Consider the following 20,982-nt stretch of genomic DNA (forward strand, 5'->3'; position numbering starts at 1 on the left):
CTAGATCAAAATCCCTCATGGCATGCTTTTTAGAGAACCAATCTTAAGAACAATTAAGTCTAAATCATAAAACAAAAACAAGGTGAGCTGTTCTAAAGCATACGCGCCTAACTACCGCATGCAAATATAGGTAGGGCCCCGCCACAACTTTGTAACTTAAGGTATCTTCTGCCTTATGTTAGAAGAGCAGAATCCTTTTTACTTTTCCAGTTGATTTCACACAAGGAACCCTAACGCAGAGAAGGGCTGAGAGTGGCGTTTCCATGGTGCTGGGCCAGCGCTCTGGTTCACACAGCAGCTGCGGTGTCCGGCGGCTCACTGAGGAGCACGTTACATTTCCAGCGCAACGAGCTGCACCTGCCGGATGCGGCAGGAGCTGCTGGTTCCCACCAGGTTGCGCACTGTCCCACCAGGGTCACGTCGGGCTCTCCACGGCGCCGTAGGAACAAGTGCTGCCCGCAAACCAATGTGAACAGGAAAGGAGGGCACTGCCTCCACCCAGGAGCTGGGCAGGGCCCAGGAGGCACACGTGCCCCGTCAGGGAGCAACTGTGATTAAGAACGGGATGAAATTTTCAGTTTTCCTTTCATCTGATCTGTACTATTTTTTCAAACACCCACCAAGCTGTTAAAGCATAAATCCTGATGAACTTGTCTGAATCTATGCAGTAAAATGAACTGTTAGGTATTTCCTTTGGCCTAGAGATGCCACTAAAACAATTACTGACACACTAAGGGCTCCGTGACCCGAAAGAGATTGAGAACCTGCATGCCAGGGTCTGCTCCTCTCTGAGACCCTGGCGGGGTATGAAGGTGCAGAAGGACACGGCCAGGCCAGCCTAGTGGTCACTGCAGGGGCGGGGGGAGATGGGGAACACTTCCTTCTTTACACAGCTTCCTTGTGTTTTCATCCCTTACAAGTAACATATTTTACTTTTTAATTAAAAACAAATCTAGCAAAGAAAGTTTAAAGAAAAAATGTTCTTTTAAAAAAATCAAACCCATTCCATTTTTAGATCTCAAATCCCAATCTTAGATAGCATTTCAAAGACCTCACTTGGCAGCATTCAAATGACCCAATGGTGCAGCGAGAAGAGGGCTGAAAGTGAGAAATACTTTATTCCTCTTTGTAACCTATTTAAAAAGATTCTGAGGTAAAAGGAGAATTCAACCTCAAAAAAACGTCCAAAATTGAGACCATCTGCTATTGTCAAATCTAGTTTGGGTATTATTTATGTAGGTGATACCCTAGTAACCTTAAACGAGTGATAAACAAGTACAGCCTACCTAACATAATACTGGTAGCATTTGGTGACACCTGAATTCCACACACTACAAAAATTTTAGCCCAATTTCAAATGTACAAAGAAAGCTGTACTTTTGAAGATAAGAAAAATAAATTATGTTCAAACAGTTTTGTGGCTGAAACTTAAACAGGTATTCAAATTGGGCTTGTACTATATACAATCCTTTGTTTACTGCATTAACTGGAATTTTTTGTTTTTTTTTTAAACAGGTGACTCGGTACTTCAAAAGCACTCATAAAAAATTTTATAAATTTCTACATTTCTAATCAGTTCGACGTCAATTGCCATGTGATATATAGGATACTTTCAGAAATTTCAAATCTTAAAACAAGGAGAAATTACTAACTAAACTACATAACTGGAATTTGTTATTTTTTTTCTTAAACAGGTGACTCGGTACTTCAAAAGCACTCATAAAGAATTTTATAAATTTCTACATTTCTAATCAGTTCAACGTCAATTGCCATGTGATATATAGGATACTTTCAGAAATTTCAAATCTTAAAACAAGGAGAAATTACTAACTAAACTACATAACTGGAATTTGTTATTTTTTTTCTTAAACAGGTGACTCGGTACTTCAAAAGCACTCATAAAAAATTTTATAAATTTCTACATTTCTAATCAGTTCAACGTCAATTGCCATGTGATATATAGGATACTTTCAGAAATTTCAAATCTTAAAACAAGGAGAAATTACTAACTAAACTACATAACTGGAATTTGTTATTTTTTTTCTTAAACAGGTGACTCGGTACTTCAAAAGCACTCATAAAAAATTTTATAAATTTCTACATTTCTAATCAGTTCAACGTCAATTGCCATGTGATATATAGGATACTTTCAGAAATTTCAAATCTTAAAACAAGGAGAAATTACTAACTACGTAAGAGAGTTTCCTCCAGATGCCCTAATTGTTCCCAAAGAACAACGTTACTGTTTCACGTTACAAAAGTATTACAGCAAGCATGATAAAACACTGGGTTTTACTCATAAAATACTGTACTCATAAAACACTGGGTTATCGTTAATTGTAATATTATAATCTATGCAGAAGAGCTACATGAAATACTTCTCCAAAATTAAGCAGCTTACTGTACCATCAATGTATGTGACAGATCTGCTGGAGAATTTCAATCATGAAACGTTATGCTACTTACCTTTGGAGAAGTGAGCATACGTAAAACTGATCTATTCATTCTAACTCCCAACGAATGCACCTACTAGGTAGGAACTTATGAGGACATTTCGCAGACATACTCGAGTTTTGCCAACCTGTTAACTGCTTCCCCGGCCCCTCCAGAAAAAGAAAGAGGGGGTCAGCAGTAAAGCAGGGCCCCCGGGACAAGTGACTGTGATAGTCTCAAGATGAGCACACATGGCCAACAAGCCCCGTCTGTGTCCACTGACCTCCGCTGACATGCACTTCGTACAGGGAGTACTTGGGTGATGACAACATCCGCATGTCAGGGCGGAATTTCTCCGCGAGCGTTTCCAGCACGTCCTGAGTAGTGGCGGTACTAGAGACCCGGATACATTTTGTTGCGAAGTTCCCAGCAGCTTTATCTTGAAAATAAAATCTCATCACTCCATGGAACTCCAAATCCTAAAAGGAAAACAAAATGATACATTTTTGGAAAAACAACATCCTAAAATGGTGTCTTCAAATTTAATTATGTGACTTGGGACAAGTTATTTACAATCTGTCTCCTTCTTACGTGTCTCAAGTATCAGGTAACGGCGGTAGAGCACCTGACGTCAGAGCCGTCAGCAAATGCCAGGCACACCTGGACAGGCATCGCTTTATCGCGTCTTTATAACAACCCAGTGAAGCGGATACTATGACCAAACCCAACTCTCAAGATTTGGTCTTTAAAACTCACGGAGTTTGAGTATCCTGCCCAAGCCGTTAGTTACGCAGCAAACCCAGAATTAAACCCAGATCCACTGAACTCTGAAGTCCATGCCTATCTGCCCCTGAGGTGCCATCCCATCCTGAGATTACAAAGCCTAAATGAAGAGACTGTTCTAAAAGCAAAGGGGAAATGTTAACCCCAATCCTACCATGAATGGGAATAAATGGAAACTCAACGTTAGCGGAATGTAATTGTAAGTAATTTTCACTATGAACTACTTGCCCCAAATCAACAGACACAATTTAGATTTTTCTTAAAATCTTACTTCCAGAGAAAAATTCGACAGAATGTCAACCAAAGACTACTTCAAGCAGGCTGAAGCCCATGCAACTGTGGAAGGCTCCCTCCCATGGCTTCCTTTTTTTTTTTCTTTTCTTTTCAATCAATTACGAGATGGTTGTTTAGGTCCTTTGCTATCACCGTAAAAATAAGACTCAGCATGGGGCTTCCCTGGTGGCGCAGTGGTTGAGAGTCCGCCTGCCAATGCAGGGGACACGGGTTCGTGCCCCGGTCCGGGAGGATCCCACATGCCGCGGGGCGGCTGGGCCCGTGAGCCATGGCCGCTGGGCCTGCGCGTCTGGAGCCTGTGCTCCGCAACGGGAGAGGCCGCAGCGGTGAGAGGCCCGCGTACCGCAAAAAAAAGACTCAGCAGTTCACATCCCACAGACTGGGAACCACCGCATCAGAGAATCCGTGTCTGTTTGGCAGGTTACACTTTATCTGGGGATGCGAGAGGGTGAGGTCCAGGGTTCCCGTGCACCCCATTACTCCCTTGAGCACAGAACAAAGCACAGCTCCCCGCCAACTCCTGAGGAGCACTTGCAACCCGACCCCGAGGTTCTGTGCTCGGCCTCCTGCAGCCAAAAGCCTCGGCCGGGCTGCTCTTCAACGGCCGCCTTTCTCTCCCCACCACGTCTGACACATGGAGTCTCTCCACCTCCAGATGTATCCAGAATCCATCCAAAATCTTGTTAAAACCCAGTCGGATAAATCAGTCCTCGCTTTCTTCCTCGCAGTGGCTTTCGCTCTCAGACGTCAAGTTTCTCCTGCAGCTCGGAGACCATCGCAGTCAAGCTTCTGCCCACGTCCCAGTCCACTAGCCTAACCTTCACTGAAAATTATGAACTGGGAAGTATTTATTTGAAGAAAAGTAAGGCAAATGGAATATTATTGATAGAATGGGGTTAATGGTGTAACCATTCGAAAGTTAAACCGGAAAAACGAGACTATAAGGCACGTTTCTAGCGACGAAGCTTTTACTGTGCTCGCCCAGACCCTGCCCACTGGGCCACCCGCCCTCCCTGTTCCCCCTGCCCCGGGGAGAAACACAGGTAAGTGAGCATGTGTGTTAGAAGAACACCACTGAACCACAGACTCTGGGATGAAGCAGGACCACGGTTACGGGGTGAGAGCTGAGAAAGCTTAATGAATTAGGAGTCTTCTTTGTCTGGCTTGGGTCAAGCAGCAAAAAAAAAAAAATGAGGCTGATATCCTTTAAAAATAAATATCTCCATCTCCATGTTAGTCTGGCAACCCTAAAAGCCGTAAGTAAGGATGCACGGGAGAGATGCCCCTCAACTCAGAATCTGTACGCAGGTTCGGGTCAACGCCAGGAACAGCCAAGGCTCCCTCAGCACGCACTCTGCCCCAGGCACGGTACTCAACACTCTCCACATGGCTCCCTTGGCCCCAGGATCCCCCAGGGGCCCAGCCCCGTGAAGTCACTCAGGGATCCCCATTCCAGGTTTCACTCTTCCTACCGACCAACCTCCTCCACAGGCCCCTAAGACAGCACTTCAGAAAACACCACTTAGTCTGGAAATTCGGTTACCTACATTTAAGTTTTTATTATGGGAGTCCCATTTTTATCCCAGAATTCCGCTCCTTTCACCACCGCCGCCCTGAAATCATCTTTACGCTGCAACTAGCAGTCTCCTCTGAAGGCCCACCCTTATACCTCTCTAAATTACCCTCCGTAGCACTCAATCGTTTTGATAACTGGGTCGTTCTAAATACATCATTTGTGATGAGAATAAAACAGCTAGATACACCTACATGTCCCAAAAGACACGAAAGCACCAGCTTCTCTGAGAACGGCCAACAAGTAATTCCCAACTACCAGATATTGAAGGAACAGAGGCAGCATCTGTGGCTGAGAGGGGCTGCCCACCCCAGCTGGGCAAGAACAAAGGAAAGCATCTAGAATGACTAGATGGAGGCAAGCCTGGAGACAGCCCCCCAGATCCTTGGTCACCCTCATCAAAGTCCCTCACGTACAGATTACTACCCTTTATAGGTACAAAGAAAACTACAAATATTAACCCTCCATTATTAATGTGGTTCAGCTACTGATCTTACATAAAATGTTGAGATAAAAGATTTTTTTTTAAATAGAGTAAACCCAAGGTTACAGATACAGGTCTCCAGCAAGCAACAGCTGTCTACAGAGAAGTAATAATATTTCTATCGATGTTTTTAAAGAAAAAACTCTCCAGGTCTGTCGAGCCTAAATAAAGTAGCCAATAAAAACGACCTTTGATTTGATTTCATTTGCACTAAATAAGTATTCATAAATAACTATTAATTAGTTGCCTGGTGACCTTGACATCACACAGAACATGTGAGTCGAGTCGTCACTGGGGTGGTCCCTTAATGAATGAACACATTAGCGTTCTGTTCGATCATTCAGCTAATTTTGCCTGGTGTGAGTAAGTCCACAGAATTTTATCAAACCTGAGAAGACTGCTAAAATCAAGCTCCTGAACCTCAAAATTGGACACGTAGTGACCAAGCTCCTGAACCTCAAAATTGGGCACGTAGTGACCAAACTAACACACAGTAATAACTAACTAATGTATATCATGGTCTACCACGTGCCAGATACTGACGGTTCAGCATTTAATTCCCCAAACTAAGGGTCAGGTACTACCCTCAGTCCCACTGCACAGGGGAAAAAAGAAAAAGGAGGTCCAGAGAGGCTAAGCACATGAGCTACAATCACACAGCCACCAAGTGGCGGGCTGCAGGCACCAGGGGAGCCCCAGAAGAAACAAGTGGACAGCTGAGTAACTGAGAGCGAAGGTTCAGAGGGGCTGGAGACCTGGACAGCACGTGCTCAGCTGCAGGTGTCCTCATGGCCCCCACTCCCCACGGAGCCCAGCCCGGCTGGGAGGCACAGCAGGGCACAGGACAGCAGGCACCCCTGAGGGAGTCTTCATCACCCACGTGAGCTCGGATGCCCTCAACTATAAGGTGGAAGCGCCATCAGGGCCTGGGCCCCCTCCTAAGGTGACTTCCTCTCAGCCTCTCCACAGACGGCAGCTCTTCTGAGATGAGGAGCTTTCATTCACAGTCCAGGTCCTCCCTCAGTCTCCAATGCTTCACACATAAAAATCAAAACACATTTGAGTCAAAACTTCCAGCAACAATGTCTGATGCCTCCAGCTATGGCTGTCTGTTCTCACCTGAGCAGAACTCTGAAAAACAAAACTTTACACTTGCAATCAGTAGGCAGCTGGAATTCTAATGCTGCTGCAGCCAACACGGCCGTAATTTTATAAAGGCAAGTGTTTCCTTAAAAAAGACTCCTCCCCTCCTTAGTGCTGGTTACGCCTATCACCCAAGATAAAACAGCATTTACAATAAAAGCACTGGGACGTCCCTGGTGGCGCAGTGGTTAAGAATCCGCCTGCCAATGCAGGGGACACGGGTTCAATCCCTGGTATAGGAAGATCCCACATGCCTTGGAGCACCTAAGCCCATGAGCCACAACTACTGAGCCCGCAAGCCACAACTACTGAGCCCGCGAGCCACAACTACTGAGCCCGCGAGCCACAACTACTGAAGCCCGTGAGCCACAACTACTGAGCCTACATGCCACAACTACTGAAGCCTGCACTCTAGAGCCCGCGAGCCACAACTACTGAGCCCGTGAGCCACAACTACTGAAGCCCGCACGCCTAGAGCCCGTGAGCCACAACTACTGAGCCTACATGCCACAACTACTGAAACCCACGCACCTAGAGCCCGTGCTCCGCAACAGGAGAAGCCACCGCCATGAGAAGCCCGCGCACTGCAACAAAGAGGAGCCCCCGCTCGCCGCAACTACAGAAAGCCCTCATGCAGCAACGAAGACGCAACGCGGCTAAGAATAAATAAATCAATAAAAGACTTGACCTTAAAAAAAAAAAAAAATCTTTAAAATAAAAGCACTGCTGCAGGGCCTCCCGTATCTGGGTGAAGTGCTGCCTGCTGACAGCAAGTTTTCAGGGAGAAACTTCTGTCTGGAGCTGGCGGGACAGTAAATAAGCCCCTCTCGTCACCTACGTACTGCATATCCATCACAACAGCTCAGTGCAGAGGGAAGGAAAAGACAATATAACCATCACTTGGTTCCCTTCCTTGACGGTTACTTTTCCTGACAGGAAAACACCTTTCTTTTTTTCCTAAAGGTATATACTCACCTTTACATAAAGTCTTCCCTGAGAAAAAGGATCACTGACGATTTCTACAACAGAAATGCAACACTGCTTGGGGCTGTGTTAACCGCTCTGAAACAAAAGCATTTTCATGTTTATCAGAAAGAATGCAACAGACAAAAAAGAGAGAGAGAGAGAAGGCTTTTTATGAAGTTACACACTAAAGAGCCAAAGCAAGGAACCACGAGTTAAAGATGGAGACTTGCTTTTCAATATTTTATCAATATCTCATTAGCGAATGAAACTGATAATCAATCCGCATTCTTATCCAAACGAGCAGAAACTCACCAGAGCAACCCCAAATCTCCTTTGGCTCAAGCTAATCAGAACGACTTGCTCTAAAGCTTAAACAGGGCAACCGGGCTCCACTCACGTTTCTTCTCCTCACTTTCAGCAGTTATTTGAAATCCACGTCTTAGCCTGTAGCGCAACAAGGCTACCTGCAAACAGGTAATCAGCTTCTCAACCCCCCCGGAGGGCACAGCCACCGACAGGACCACCACTTTATCACACACACACACTTTATTCCCAGGCTGGTGCCTCCAAGACAGGGGCAAAATGTTAAGATACAGCCGTGCCTTCAAAACACACACATCACTGTACATAAACCATCAACAGCACAACGGCCATCCGACTCACGTTGTTAAAAACAGAAATAACATTTGAAAGTCAACAGGTTAGGTAGAGAATGGAAGAAATACTTGAATATGGGTTTCTGCAATCTTACTTGTATAAACACTATCTTTTAAACTTGTATGAACTCTTTTTTAAACCAGTACTTCAAGAATACTTTTTAAAATTATATGCCTTTCATTACCTAAAACTTTTGCAAGACAAATACTCCTGAAAGCTTAAAAGAACTATCTGGAAAGTACCTTCACCCACTTCTGCCCATGGCAATCATTTCTGTTTCATCACCCGGCCTCCGCAGGGCTCCGTCGCTCTGTGTGACATAAACTGGCCGACAGGCACACCTCACTGTACTGCACTTCACAGATACTGTGGTTTTTACAAACCGAAGATCTGAGGCAACCCTGCGTTGCCAGATGATGAATGGTTAGCAATACACTCTTTTTAATGAAGGTACGTACATTGTTTTTTCAGACATAATGCCACCGTGCACTTAACGGACTACAGGGTCACGTAAACATAACTTCTATATGCAACCGGAAACCGACACAAATCCGTGTGCCTCGCCTTACTGTGGCATCTGGGACGGAACACACCGTGTCTGCAGCGAGCCTGGGTCGTCATCTGAGAGCAGCTGCTCTGACCCAGCAATCCTCACCCAGCAACAGTTTATACCTGCGCACGCCTAACTGGTCTTTATAATAAAATGACTCCAACACATCTTTCTGTCTGAAAATAAAGGCGGAAGCTCTGACACATCACAGTGCACACCTGTTGGATGTGAGCCAACTACTGTTCTCCTAACATCTTGAGGCTAGTTTACCAAAGCTGAGGAAGACCAAGTTCACTGAAAATGGGAAAAAGTCATCTTTCAGGATAAAAGTTCTCCGGACTGAAAAACTGATCGAAAACACACACGTCCCACAGAGAGAACACACGCAGATCGCCCCTTTTATGAACTCTAACAAAAATCCATCCAGTATCCAACCATGTCAACGTTATAAATAAGACAATTCTCTGCCAGAAAACACAGGCTGCCATGAAAACCAAGCGGCCAACGTGGTTTTTTAAGGCCACGGTAATCACTGCCAACATTATCTACTTAACACCTGCCCGCTCACGGTACAGGACGACGAGTCATGGAAGTCTGCCGGCTTCCAGGCAAGTTCCATCTGTGCTTCCCTGTGAGACTCCGTCGGACCCGGAACTCTACCCGCCCTCAGTCAGCATTATAACGGGATCAAAAGGTCAATGTCTTCCCCACGGTCCTCTTAGAATTTTTAATCTGTACCTGAATACCTACCACACAACATACATTGGGGAAGCGAAAGATATGACGACTTGAAGAACACATTAAACCCACATGACCAAAGAGCAATAATCACAAATGTGATTAAAGACCATCTTTACTTCTACTGTAACCTTTAAGTACTGCACTTGTACAAACGTAAAGTGCAGCAAAGAGGTAAACAAAACAACCCTCAAAGCCACCTCTCTAGTCGGGGGTCTACCCAACTTTGCCATGGATCCTTCGGCAGTCTGGTGAAGCCTATGCAACTCTTCTCAGAATAAAAATGTTAAATGGGGCTTCCCTGGTGGCGCAGTGATTTGAGAGTCTGCCTGCCGATGCAGGGGACACGGGTTCGTGCCCCGGTCCGGGAAGATCCCACACGCCACGGAGCGGCTGGGCCCGTGAGCCATGGCCGCTGAGCCTGCGCGTCCGGAGCCTGTGCTCCGCGACGGGAGAGGCCACGGCAGTGAGGGGCCCACGTACCGAAAAAAACAAAAAAAAGTTAAATGCATAAAATAAAATACAAAGGATTGCAAAGTGAACAATTACATTAAAATACAATTATTAAAATAGTTTTAAAACCTGTGACATAGTAATATGAGTGTTCTTTATTAACATTAAATAAGGCCTAGATTTTATTTTATGCATTTAAAATTTTAGAACTCCAATTTTGAAGTAGATATGAGATTAAACTCATAAATGAAGAAAATGCTGAATTTCAGTTAGAGGCTAATAAAATTTACTGAAAATTAAGATGTACTTATTTTCTCATCCACGTTGAAAGATGCCATGGGATGTATTCATAGACCTCAAGTTAAGAACGCCGTGGAACATCTCCAGTGATAACAAACGCACCATCCAGCCAAGCAATGGATGCTTTCTTTGTGCAGCTCGACAGCTAGAAAGTACCGCCTTATACAAAAGCAAGATTCATCTCACGTCGCTTTGCCAACTGCTTAACTTTGCCTGTTGGTATCATTTAGACCTGTATTCAAACCGTGGTTTATGAATGATCATTCTTTTCCATTCACTGATGACGTGAAGCAGGACAGAGTAGGTTTCCCAGGCACCATGCGCTCTGGGCTAGGAGACTTCAGCTCCAGGCGCGCTCCTGTGCACGCCCTGGGCTCCTAGGAAAAAGGCAGTCCTTTCTTACTACCGGTCACGGTAAATGGGTTTAGATGGAGAAAAGGGCTTCTGATGTTTTGGGCTGGATTGATTCCTCTCTGTGGGAGCTGTGCTGTGCTCTGCGGGCTGCCTAGAACATCCCTGGCCTCTATCTACCGGATGCCAGCAGCACCCACCCAGCTGTGACAACCAAAATTGTCTCCAGATACCTGCACAGACTCCCCAGGAGATAAAACTGTCCCGGTGGGGACCCATGACTCAGAATAAGCCTGGAACCTCTTCAACATCGCATTCTAATTCCCATTCAACCAAGTCTTCTCCTTCCTGGGACATAATCCCAGATCCACTTACTATTGTGTTCACCTCTCTCCTGAACACATTCATGTTCTAGGCCTCTGAGCCTCAAATAGTTTCCAGACTTGATCACAGAACGCCAGGTGTGTCTAACCAGCTGCAAATATACTGCTAATGCCAATACCATACCTGTAATTAATGCAATTTATGATGACATTAGCTTGTTGGAGAGCACCTAATACTGCTGTTTCACAGGAGGTTCCAGTAAAATGACAAGTCTTGAGTCACTGCCCCATTAGTCCACCCAGGAACCTTTCTCCAGCTTGGCACTGATCTGTTAAGCAACCGCCTTTGGGTAAAACTAATCACCCGGTTGCTAATTCATCTCACTGCACTTAGATCCAGCCCTTAAACAGAAGAACAGGATGAAAGACACTGTTGAATTCCTTGATTAAAGTCCAGACACATCACGACTAACGCATTTCCTTGATCTACAAATCTGGCAGCCCTACTCTCTCTCTCTCACTCAGGCATACACAAAATGACATCACTGTATCCACTGCGCCAGGCTGGTTCCTGTGAATGGGATTACATAGCTTTCCAACCCCAAGATTCAGCTTCCTTTTCAGTCCTACCATAATCACAGAGAGCATTTCTATGAACAGTTTAAGTTCATCTTTACAGTGTTAGTGTAAACAGTTTACACATCGCTTTTAAAACTTGTGTAATAAATAAACATCTTCATGGAAAACCACACTTTAAAAATTATAGGTGTCATCATAAAGCAATTTAAGAAATGCTAATAAACTTGTCTACATAAAAATAAACTGGATGGGACTTCCCTGGTGGCACAGTGGTTAAGAATCCGCCTGCCAATGCAGGGGACATGGGTTCGAGCCCTGGTCCAGGAAGATTCCCACATGCCGTGGAGCAACTAAGCCCATGCGCCACAACTACTGAGCCTGCGCTCTAGAGCCCGCGAGCCACAACTACTGAAGCCCGCGCGCCTAGAGCCCGCGCTCTGCAACAAGAGAAGCCACTGCAATGAGAAGCCTGCGCACCGCAACGAAGAGTAGCCCCTGCTCACCGCACCTAAAGAAAGCCCACACGCAGCAACAAAGACCCAACGCAGCCAAAAATAAAAATGAATTAAAAAAAAAACCCAACAACTTGAATTTGGCAAAAAAAAAAAAAAAAAAGGCACACAATAAGTGAAGTCCAAAGACCAGTGACACGCTGCAGAAAAACCATTTCGAACTTACATGACAGAAAGAAATATAATGTAGTATATTAAAAGTCTCTAAAATTTGAGAAGAAAAACATAAATAACCCATTTTAAAATGGGCAAAAAAAGCCTCAACAGTTACTTCACAAAGAAGTGAATATGACTCAAGTATAAAAAAGGGTGAACCACCTCATTAATGATAAAACTTCAATACTTTAAAATAAGATAATAAGGGCTTCTCTGGTGGCGCAGTGGTTGAGAGTCCGCCTGCCGATGCAGGGGACACGGATTCGTGTCCCGGTCCGGGAAGATCCCACATGCCGCGGAGCGGCTGGGCCCGTGAGCCATGGCCGCTAAGCCTGCGCGTCTGGAGCCTGTGCTCCACAACGGGAGAGGCCTCAGAGGCCACCACAGTGAGGCCCGTGTACCGCAAAAAAAAAAAAAAAAAAAAAAAAGAAAATAAGATGCCGTTTCTCAATCAAATTGGTAAAAATGTGAAAGTTTGACAACATCCTCTATTTGTGGGGCTGGCAAAACAAGGTACACCAAGGAGCAGAACTGTGGCAACATTTGGCAAAATGAGATACACAGCAATTCTACTTTTGTGGATCTATTCCAAAGATACACTAGCAAAGTTATTCACTGAAGCACCATTTATAACAGCAGAAGTTTGGAAATGGTGCAGCAAGGTATGCTGGTTGAATAAACCCTGGTCCTTTCATATAATGGAATAAAATGCTGCGACTACCAGAAATGAGGAAGCTCTTCACCCTGTGACCTGGCACGGATCACAAGTGCACAGTTAAGTGAAAACAGCAAGGAACGAAACAGTGCACACGGTAAGCATCTTTTACGTGAAAGGGCAAGACACACACACACACACACACACACACACACACACACACACACACACACACACACACACCCACACACCCCTGATCATATCTGCACAAAGAAACCTTCCCTAAAGTGGATAAACCAAAATGTAATAGAAGATGGAAGCAAAGCCTTTCTAAATCCACTTTATTACACAGCTTCAACTCTGGACCCATTTAGTTATTTTAAAAATTAAAACTTAAACGAAAAGTAAACACTAAAAATTTAAAACAAACAGAAATTAATGTCTAACTATACATGAAGTTGGTCACATTGCCATATAGAAAAAAGACTCATTTTCAAGTGACCTTAGAAAAGTGTTTTGACTTTACATTCCTAGTAGACTCTATTCTAAGGATAATTATTTTGCGAAAAAATATTAATCTTTATTCAGAAGCCCTGTTGTTAATAATAATATTAGTACCATTATGTCTAATACAAGAACTACATGATAGAATGAAACAAACAAGTACTGTGTTAATATAGTTACAAACACACAATTTTCAATGTAAGAGAAAAGAGACTTTTAAAAATCAAAGTAATTACATATAAACCCAGTAGGGCCAAATCTGAACTGGAAACATCAGTAGAAACTCACGGATTTTTTTTCCCCACAGAAAAGTATCTTCTAGCTCTTGCCACTGAAATGATCACAAAGCAAAAGACAAGCTGTAGAAATAAGCACCTCTGGCACCTGGACTGTTGTCTCTAAATACTACTCTCCACTAAAAGGAACCCAGGCTCCTTGGAGGAATGGTTTAATCCAGGTATCGGTCACAAAATGGACAGATGAGTTTGGGACACCTTGTTATGCCATAAAACAAGGAAGTTCTCAAAAAAAACTCAAAAAAAAAAAATAAAACCCTCTAGCCAAACAAAAGGTGCACCTGGCCAAATCTGGACAATTTGAATACCGGCAAGAATAATGACTGCAACCGACAGACACACAGAATCCGTGAAAATCCTCAAGTTTATAATGACAGCAAACAGAAATGAGAAAACCCAAACAAAACCAAAATCACTGCTGCCACTGGAGGTGACAAGGGCACCAACTCCTCAGTCGGAAAATGAGCAGTTAAAGTCAAAGAATTAATCATTCCTTTTGCGTTCCTGTAGCTTAAAGGAGGAAGATGTGTTTCTGTTTTTTAAAGACTTCCCGCCAATAAATGTGAAAGAAATGACAGAATTCCGATCACGATTTCTGAACCCTTACTTGATTTAGGCGAAGACTGGCACTGGCCGAGCCAAGGACGGAAAGGCTGAGGGGACCCGGCACTGAGGGTGCAGAGGTGCAGGCTGGCCCAGCTCCTCCTCCGCTACCAGCACGGGGCCCAGGACACACACGGCACGGCTTACGAGGCCCTGCTGGATACCGTCATGGCTTTGAAGCTACAGAAACAAGTCACACTCCACCGCCCACCCCTGGAGAAAAGAAAGGGCCAGTCCAGAACAGGGACGTCCTACAGGAAAAATGAGCACTTTTTCTCAGCAAGTCTGACGTGAAATAAAAATGGGGGTGGGAGAGGGGTTAGATTAAAAGAAATATAAGAGAACTAAATATAACGTGTGGACCCTGTTTGGATCCTGATTCAAATAAATTAACTGTAAAAACACATTTTCGAGGGAGACAGGGAAATCTGAGTATCGGCTAGATATTAGAAAATAAGGAATTATGGTTAATTTTGTTGACGGAACTACTGTATTTACGGTTAAGTTTTTTTGAGATGTACACTGAAGTAGACGGGAAATAACGCTAGTTTTTAGGATTTGCTTTAAAACACTTCAGCTAAAAACAACAACAGAAAATAATGAACTAAGAATGACAAAATTTTGAAAATTCTGAAGTCTGGGGGGTGGATATAAGTGAGCTGTATCTATGTTTGAAATTTTTCCTATTAAAAATATGAAAAGAAGTTGTAAGTACAAACTAAATAGTATTAAATATAAACCTGTTTTCATAAAAAGAGACTCTGGGAAAAAATCCAAAGAAATTTGATACCGTAGACAGGTAAGGAATTAACATCAGAGGCCAAATATCTTTCGCTCACACTGAGCAAGCAGCAAGTGTGTGGTGGAAAGAAGGTGAGGCAGAGCCTCAGGAATGGCCAGACAGTGGTTAAAAGTCCCAGTACTTTAACCTAAGGTGCTTGCAGTTCTGGGTAAGACACCTGAGTCTCTCATTTCCTACCTATAAAATGGAGAAGCTACTATTTATTTCACAGGGTTTTGTGATTACTGTGTTATCTATGGCATATAAACACACCTGCCACAAAAAAGGCACTAAATGATAAATGTCATTTCCCATCTACAAGTTCTCAAGTGCTCATATACTTACATGAGAACTAGTTTGCAAGGTATATAATCCTATCTCTAGCAAAAAAAAAAAAAAAAATATATATATATATATATACACACACACACGCAAATATACACACAAAGGCAAAAAACAACTGAGCATATATTAAAAGTCTATATGCATGTATGTGAAAAATACAAAATACTAAGCTTTGCGGAAAAAAACCACACTGTACAACATTCATAATTCTATTTCTGAAATTCACTGTCCAAAAGTTACCAATCATTTCCAATGCTGACTGTAACCAAATCAACACATATAAAATGCTGAAATTTCTTGTTCAAAGAAAATAACCATGTCCCTGAACTCAACCTCAATATTATAATATCCAAAAGAAAATCCAGAAAGATAAATGAGGAAATTCTCTTTTAAAACCTGCTTCTTATATCTGCACTGAGTCTTAAGTATGTGAAATATTAAAAAGAAGTTTCTAAATTTGAACAAGGGTAATGCACCATACAAATTATATACAGAAACTGGTAGACTATCATTTACTGTGTTTACAGTAACTTTCATATCAAAGTAAATACTCAAACTTTAACAACTGATTCAAAGAAGCTTCCGATAATCAAAATGCTTCCATCTGAATCCTTTTAATATACTAAAAATTGAATTCATAGTACTCAACCTATTTTGATTAAAAAAAAAACTCAAGCAACTTACCTAAATTAAAAATATGTTCAAATCTCTACTGCAGTATATACTGCATGAGTAAAAAATACATTTTGAAACACAGGCAGTTTTTTGAGTCCTTCCATATCTTAAGGCCTTTCATATCTTATATAAGACACTTGAAAGGGGGTTGGAACAAGGTAGAAAGAACAAATTAGAAACAAAATAATTTTTGGATAGAGGGTGCAAAAGCAGTGACATGAACATTACTGCCTTCGAGTTGGGATTTTATAAAGAAAACAAAAGACTTTGTTTTGGTACAAGTGTCTGACATTCTCTCCCCTGCTACGATGAGGGACCCTGAACTGCATATCTGGTGCCAACCAGTACCTCCAGACTGTACTTCCTGTTTCACTCTTCATTATCAAATGACCACAGGAGATTGGAATGTCGCTTGGTACCGGGCAAGGGAAAAACAAAAAGGTAACCTGCATAAATCAGTGCAGAGACTATGGAAAGGAAGCATATTGTTTACGAGTACTTTTTATTTATTTTATTTTATTTATTTTTTTATACAGCAGGTTCTCATCAGTTATCCATTTTATATATATAAGTGTATATATGTCAATCCCAATCTCCCAATTCATCCCACCAACACCACTTTCCCCCCTATGTCTCCATACATTTGTTCTCTACATCTGTGTCTCTATTTCTGCCCTGCAAACCGGTTCACCTGTACCATTCTTCTAGGTTCCACATATATGCGTTAATATATATTTGTTTTTCTCTTTCTGACTTACGTCACTCTGTATGACAGTCTCTAGAACCAACCATGTCTCTACAAATGACCCAATTTCATTCCTCTTTATGGCTATGATTCCATTGTATATATGTACCACATCTTCTTTATCCATTCGTCTGTCGATGGACATTTAGGTTGCTTCCATGACCTGGCTATTGTAAATAGTGCTGCAATGAACATTCGGGTGCATGTGTCTTTTTGAATTATGGTTTTCTCTGGGTATATGCCCAGGAGTGGGATTGCTGGATCATATGGTAATTCTATTTTTCGTTTTCTAAGGAACCTCCATACTGTTCTCCATAGTGGCTGTATCAATTTACATTCCCACCAACAGTGCAAGACGGTTCCTTTTTCTCCACACCCTCTCCAGCATTTGTTGCTTGTAGATTTTCTGATGATGCCCATTCTAACTGGTGTGAGGTGATACCTCACTGCAGTTATGATTTGCATTTCTCTAATGATTAGTGATGTTGAGCATCCGTTCATGTGTTTGTTGGCAAGCTGTATATCTTCTTTGGAGAAATGTCTATTTAGGACTTCTGCCCATTTTTCGATTGGGTTGTTTGTTTCCTTAATATTGAGCTGCATGAGCTGTTTATATATTTTGGAGACTAATCCTTTGTCCGTTGATTCGTTTGCAAACATTTTCTCCCATTCTGAGGGTTGTCTTTTCGTCTTGTTTGTAGTTTCCTTTGCTGTGCAAAAGCTTCGAAGTTTCATTAGGTCCCATTGGTTTATTTTTGTTTTTATTTCCATTACTCTAGGAGGTGGATCCAAAAAAATCTTGCTGTGATTTATGTCATAGAGTGTTCTGCCTATGTTTTCCTCTAAGAGTGTTATAGTGTCCGGTCTTACATTTAGGTCTCTGGTCCATTTTGAGTTTATTTTTGTGTATGGTGTTAGGGCGTGTTCTAATTTCATTCTTTCACATGTAGCTGCCCAGTTTTCCCAGCACCACTTATTGAAGAGACTGTCTTTTCTCCGTTGTATATCCTTGCCTCCTTTGTCATAGATTAGTTGACCATAGGTGCGTGGGTTTATCTCTGGGCTTTCTATCTTGTTCCACTGATCTGTGTTTCTGTTTTTGTGCCAGTACCATATTGTCTTGATTACTGTAGCTTTGTAGTAGAGTCTGAAGTCAGGGAGTCTGATTCCTCCAGCTCCATTTTTTCCCCTAAGACTGCTTTGGCTATTCGGGGTCTTTTGTGTCTCCACAAAAATTTTAAGATTTCTTGTTCTAGTTCTGTGAAAAATGCCATTGGTAATTTGATAGGGATTGCACTGAATCTGTAGATTGCTTTGGGTAGTAGAGTCATTTTCGCAATACTGATTCTTCCAATCCAAGAACATGGTATATCTCTCCATCTGTTGGTATCATCTTTAATTTCTTTCATCAGTGTCTTACAGTTTTCTGCATACAGGTCTTTTGTCTCCCTAGGTAGGTTTATTCCTAGGTTTTTTATTCTTTTTGTTGCAATGGTAAATGGGAGTGTTTCCTTAATTTCTCTTTCATATTTTTCATCATTAGTATATAGGAATGCAAGAGATTTCTGCACATTAATTTTGTATCCTGCAACTTTACCAAATTCATTGATTAGCTCTAGTAGTTTTCTGGTGGCATCTTTAGGATTCTCTATGTATAGTATCATGTCATCTGCAAACAGTGACAGTTTTACTTCTTCTTTTCCAATTTGTATTCCTTTTATTTCTTTTTCTTCTCTGATGGCCACGGCTAGGAGTTCCAAAACTATGTTGGATAACAGTGGTGAGAGTGGACAACCTTGTCTTGTTCTTGATCTTAAAGGAAATGCATTCAGTTTTTCACCATTGAGAAGGGTGTTTGCTGTGGTTTGTCATATATGGCCTTTATTATGTTGAGGTAGGTTCCCTCTATGCCCACTTTCCGGAGAGCTTTTAATCATAAATGGGGTGTTGAATTTTGTCAAAAGCTTTTTCTGCATCTATTGAGATGATCATATGGTTTTTCTCCTTCAGTTTGTTAATATGGTGTATCACATTGATTGATTTGCGTATATTGAAGAATCCTTGCATCCCTGGGATAAATCCCACTTGATCATGGTGTATGATCCTTTTAATGTGTTGTTGGATTCTGTTTGCTAGTATTTTGTTGAGGATTTTTGCATCTATATTCATCAGTGATGTTGGTCTGTAATTTTCTTCTTTTGTAGTATCTTTGGTTTTGGTATCAGGGTGATGGTGGACTCACAGAATGAGTTTGGAAGTGTTCCTTCCTCTGCAATTTTTTGGAAGAGTCTGAGAAGGATGGGTGTTAGCTCTTCTCTAAACGTTTGACAGAATTCATCCATGAAGCCATCTGGTCCTGGACTTTTGTTTGTTGAAGATTTTTAATCACAGTTTCAATTTCATTACTTGTGATTGGTCTGTTCACATTTTCCATTTCTTCCTGGTTCAGTCTCAGAAGGTTATACCTTTCTAAGAATTTGTCCATTTCTTCCAGGTTGTCCATTTTATTGGCACAGAGTTGCTTGTAGCAGGCTCTTAGCATGCTTTTTATTTCTGCAGTGTCTGTTGTAACTTTTCCTTTTTCATTTCTTTTTTTTTTTTGCAGTACGCGGGCCTCCCACTGCTGCGGCCCCTCCCATTGCGGAGCACAGGCTCCGGAAGTGCAGGCCCAGCGGCCATGGCTCACGGGCCCAGCCGCTCCGCGACATGTGGGATCTTCCTGGACTGGAGCATGAACCCGTGTCCCCTGCATCGGCAGGCAGATTCCCAACCACTGTGCCACCAGGGAAGCCCTCCTTTTTCATTTCTAGTTTTATTGATTTGAGTCCTCTCCCTGTTTTTCTTGGTGAGTCTGGCTAATGCTTTATCAATTTTGTTTATCTTCTCAAAGAACCAACTTTTAGTCATTGATCTTTGCTACTGTTTTCTTTGCTTCTGTTTCATTAATTTCTGCTCTGATCTTTATGATTTCTTTACTAACTTTGGGTTTGGTTTGTTCTTCTTTCTCTAGTTCCTTTATGTGTAAGGTTAGATTGTTTATTTGAGATTTCTCTTGTTTCTTGAGGTAGGCTTGTATAGCTATAAACTTCCCTCTTAGAACTGCTTTTGCTGCATCCCATAGGTTTTGGATCGCTGTGTTTTCAATTGTCATTTGTCTCTAGATATTTTCTGATTTCCTCTTTGATTTCTTCAGTGATCTCTTGGTTATTTAGTAACGTATTGTTTAGCCTCCATGTGTTTGTGTTTCTTATGTTTTTCCTTGTAATTGATTTCTAATCTCATAGCGTTGTGGTCAGAACACACGCTTGATATGATTTCAATTTTCTTAAATTTACTGACATTTGATCTGTGACCCAAGATGTGATCTATCCTGGAGAATGTTCCATGTGCACTTGGGAAGAAAATGTAGTCTGCTGTTTTTGGATGGAATGTCCTATAAATATCAATTAAATCTATCTGGTCTATTGTGTCATTTAAAGCTTGTGTTTCCTTATTAATTTTCTGTTTGGATGATCTGTCCATTGGTTTAAGTCAGGTGTTAAAGTCCCCCACTATTATTGTGTTACTGTCAATTTCCTCTTTTACAGCTGTTAGCAGTTGCCTTATGTATTGAGATGCTCCTATGTTGGGTACATATATATTTATAATTGTTATGTCTTCTTCTTGGATTGATCCCTTGATCATTATGTAGTGTCCTTCCTTGTCTCTTGTAACATTCTTTAAAGTCTGCTTTGTCTGATATGAGAATTGCTACTCCAGCTTTCTTTTGATTTCCATTTGCATGGAATATCTTCTTCCATCCCCTCACTTTCAGTCTGTATGTGTCCCTAGGTCTGAAGTGGGTGTCTTGTAGACAGCATATATATGGGTCTTGTTTTTGTATCCATTCAGCGAGCCTGTGTCTTTTGGTTGGAGCATTTAATCCATTCACGTTTAAGGTAACTATCGATATGTTTGTTCCTATTACCATTTTCTTAATTGTTTTGGATTTGTTTTCGTAGGTCCTTTTCTTCTCTTGTGTTTCGCACTTAGAGAAGTTCCTTTAGCATTTGTTGTAGAGCTGGTTTGGTGGTGATAAATTCT

At 42.1% G+C, this 20,982-nt stretch overlaps 1 protein-coding gene across 1 annotated transcript in view; it reads right to left on the reverse strand.

Moving 5' to 3' along the window:
• Positions 1-20,982, reverse strand: part of AFDN (afadin, adherens junction formation factor) — a 139,508-nt gene that overhangs the window by 95,973 nt on the left and 22,553 nt on the right. Inside the window, 1 exon segment of the mRNA XM_032651019.1 lies at positions 2,717-2,912. Within this exon segment, the coding sequence (XP_032506910.1) occupies positions 2,717-2,912 (196 nt within the window).

This window comes from Phocoena sinus, chromosome 12, assembly GCF_008692025.1.
Source record: "Phocoena sinus isolate mPhoSin1 chromosome 12, mPhoSin1.pri, whole genome shotgun sequence".
Taxonomy (NCBI): domain Eukaryota; kingdom Metazoa; phylum Chordata; class Mammalia; order Artiodactyla; family Phocoenidae; genus Phocoena; species Phocoena sinus.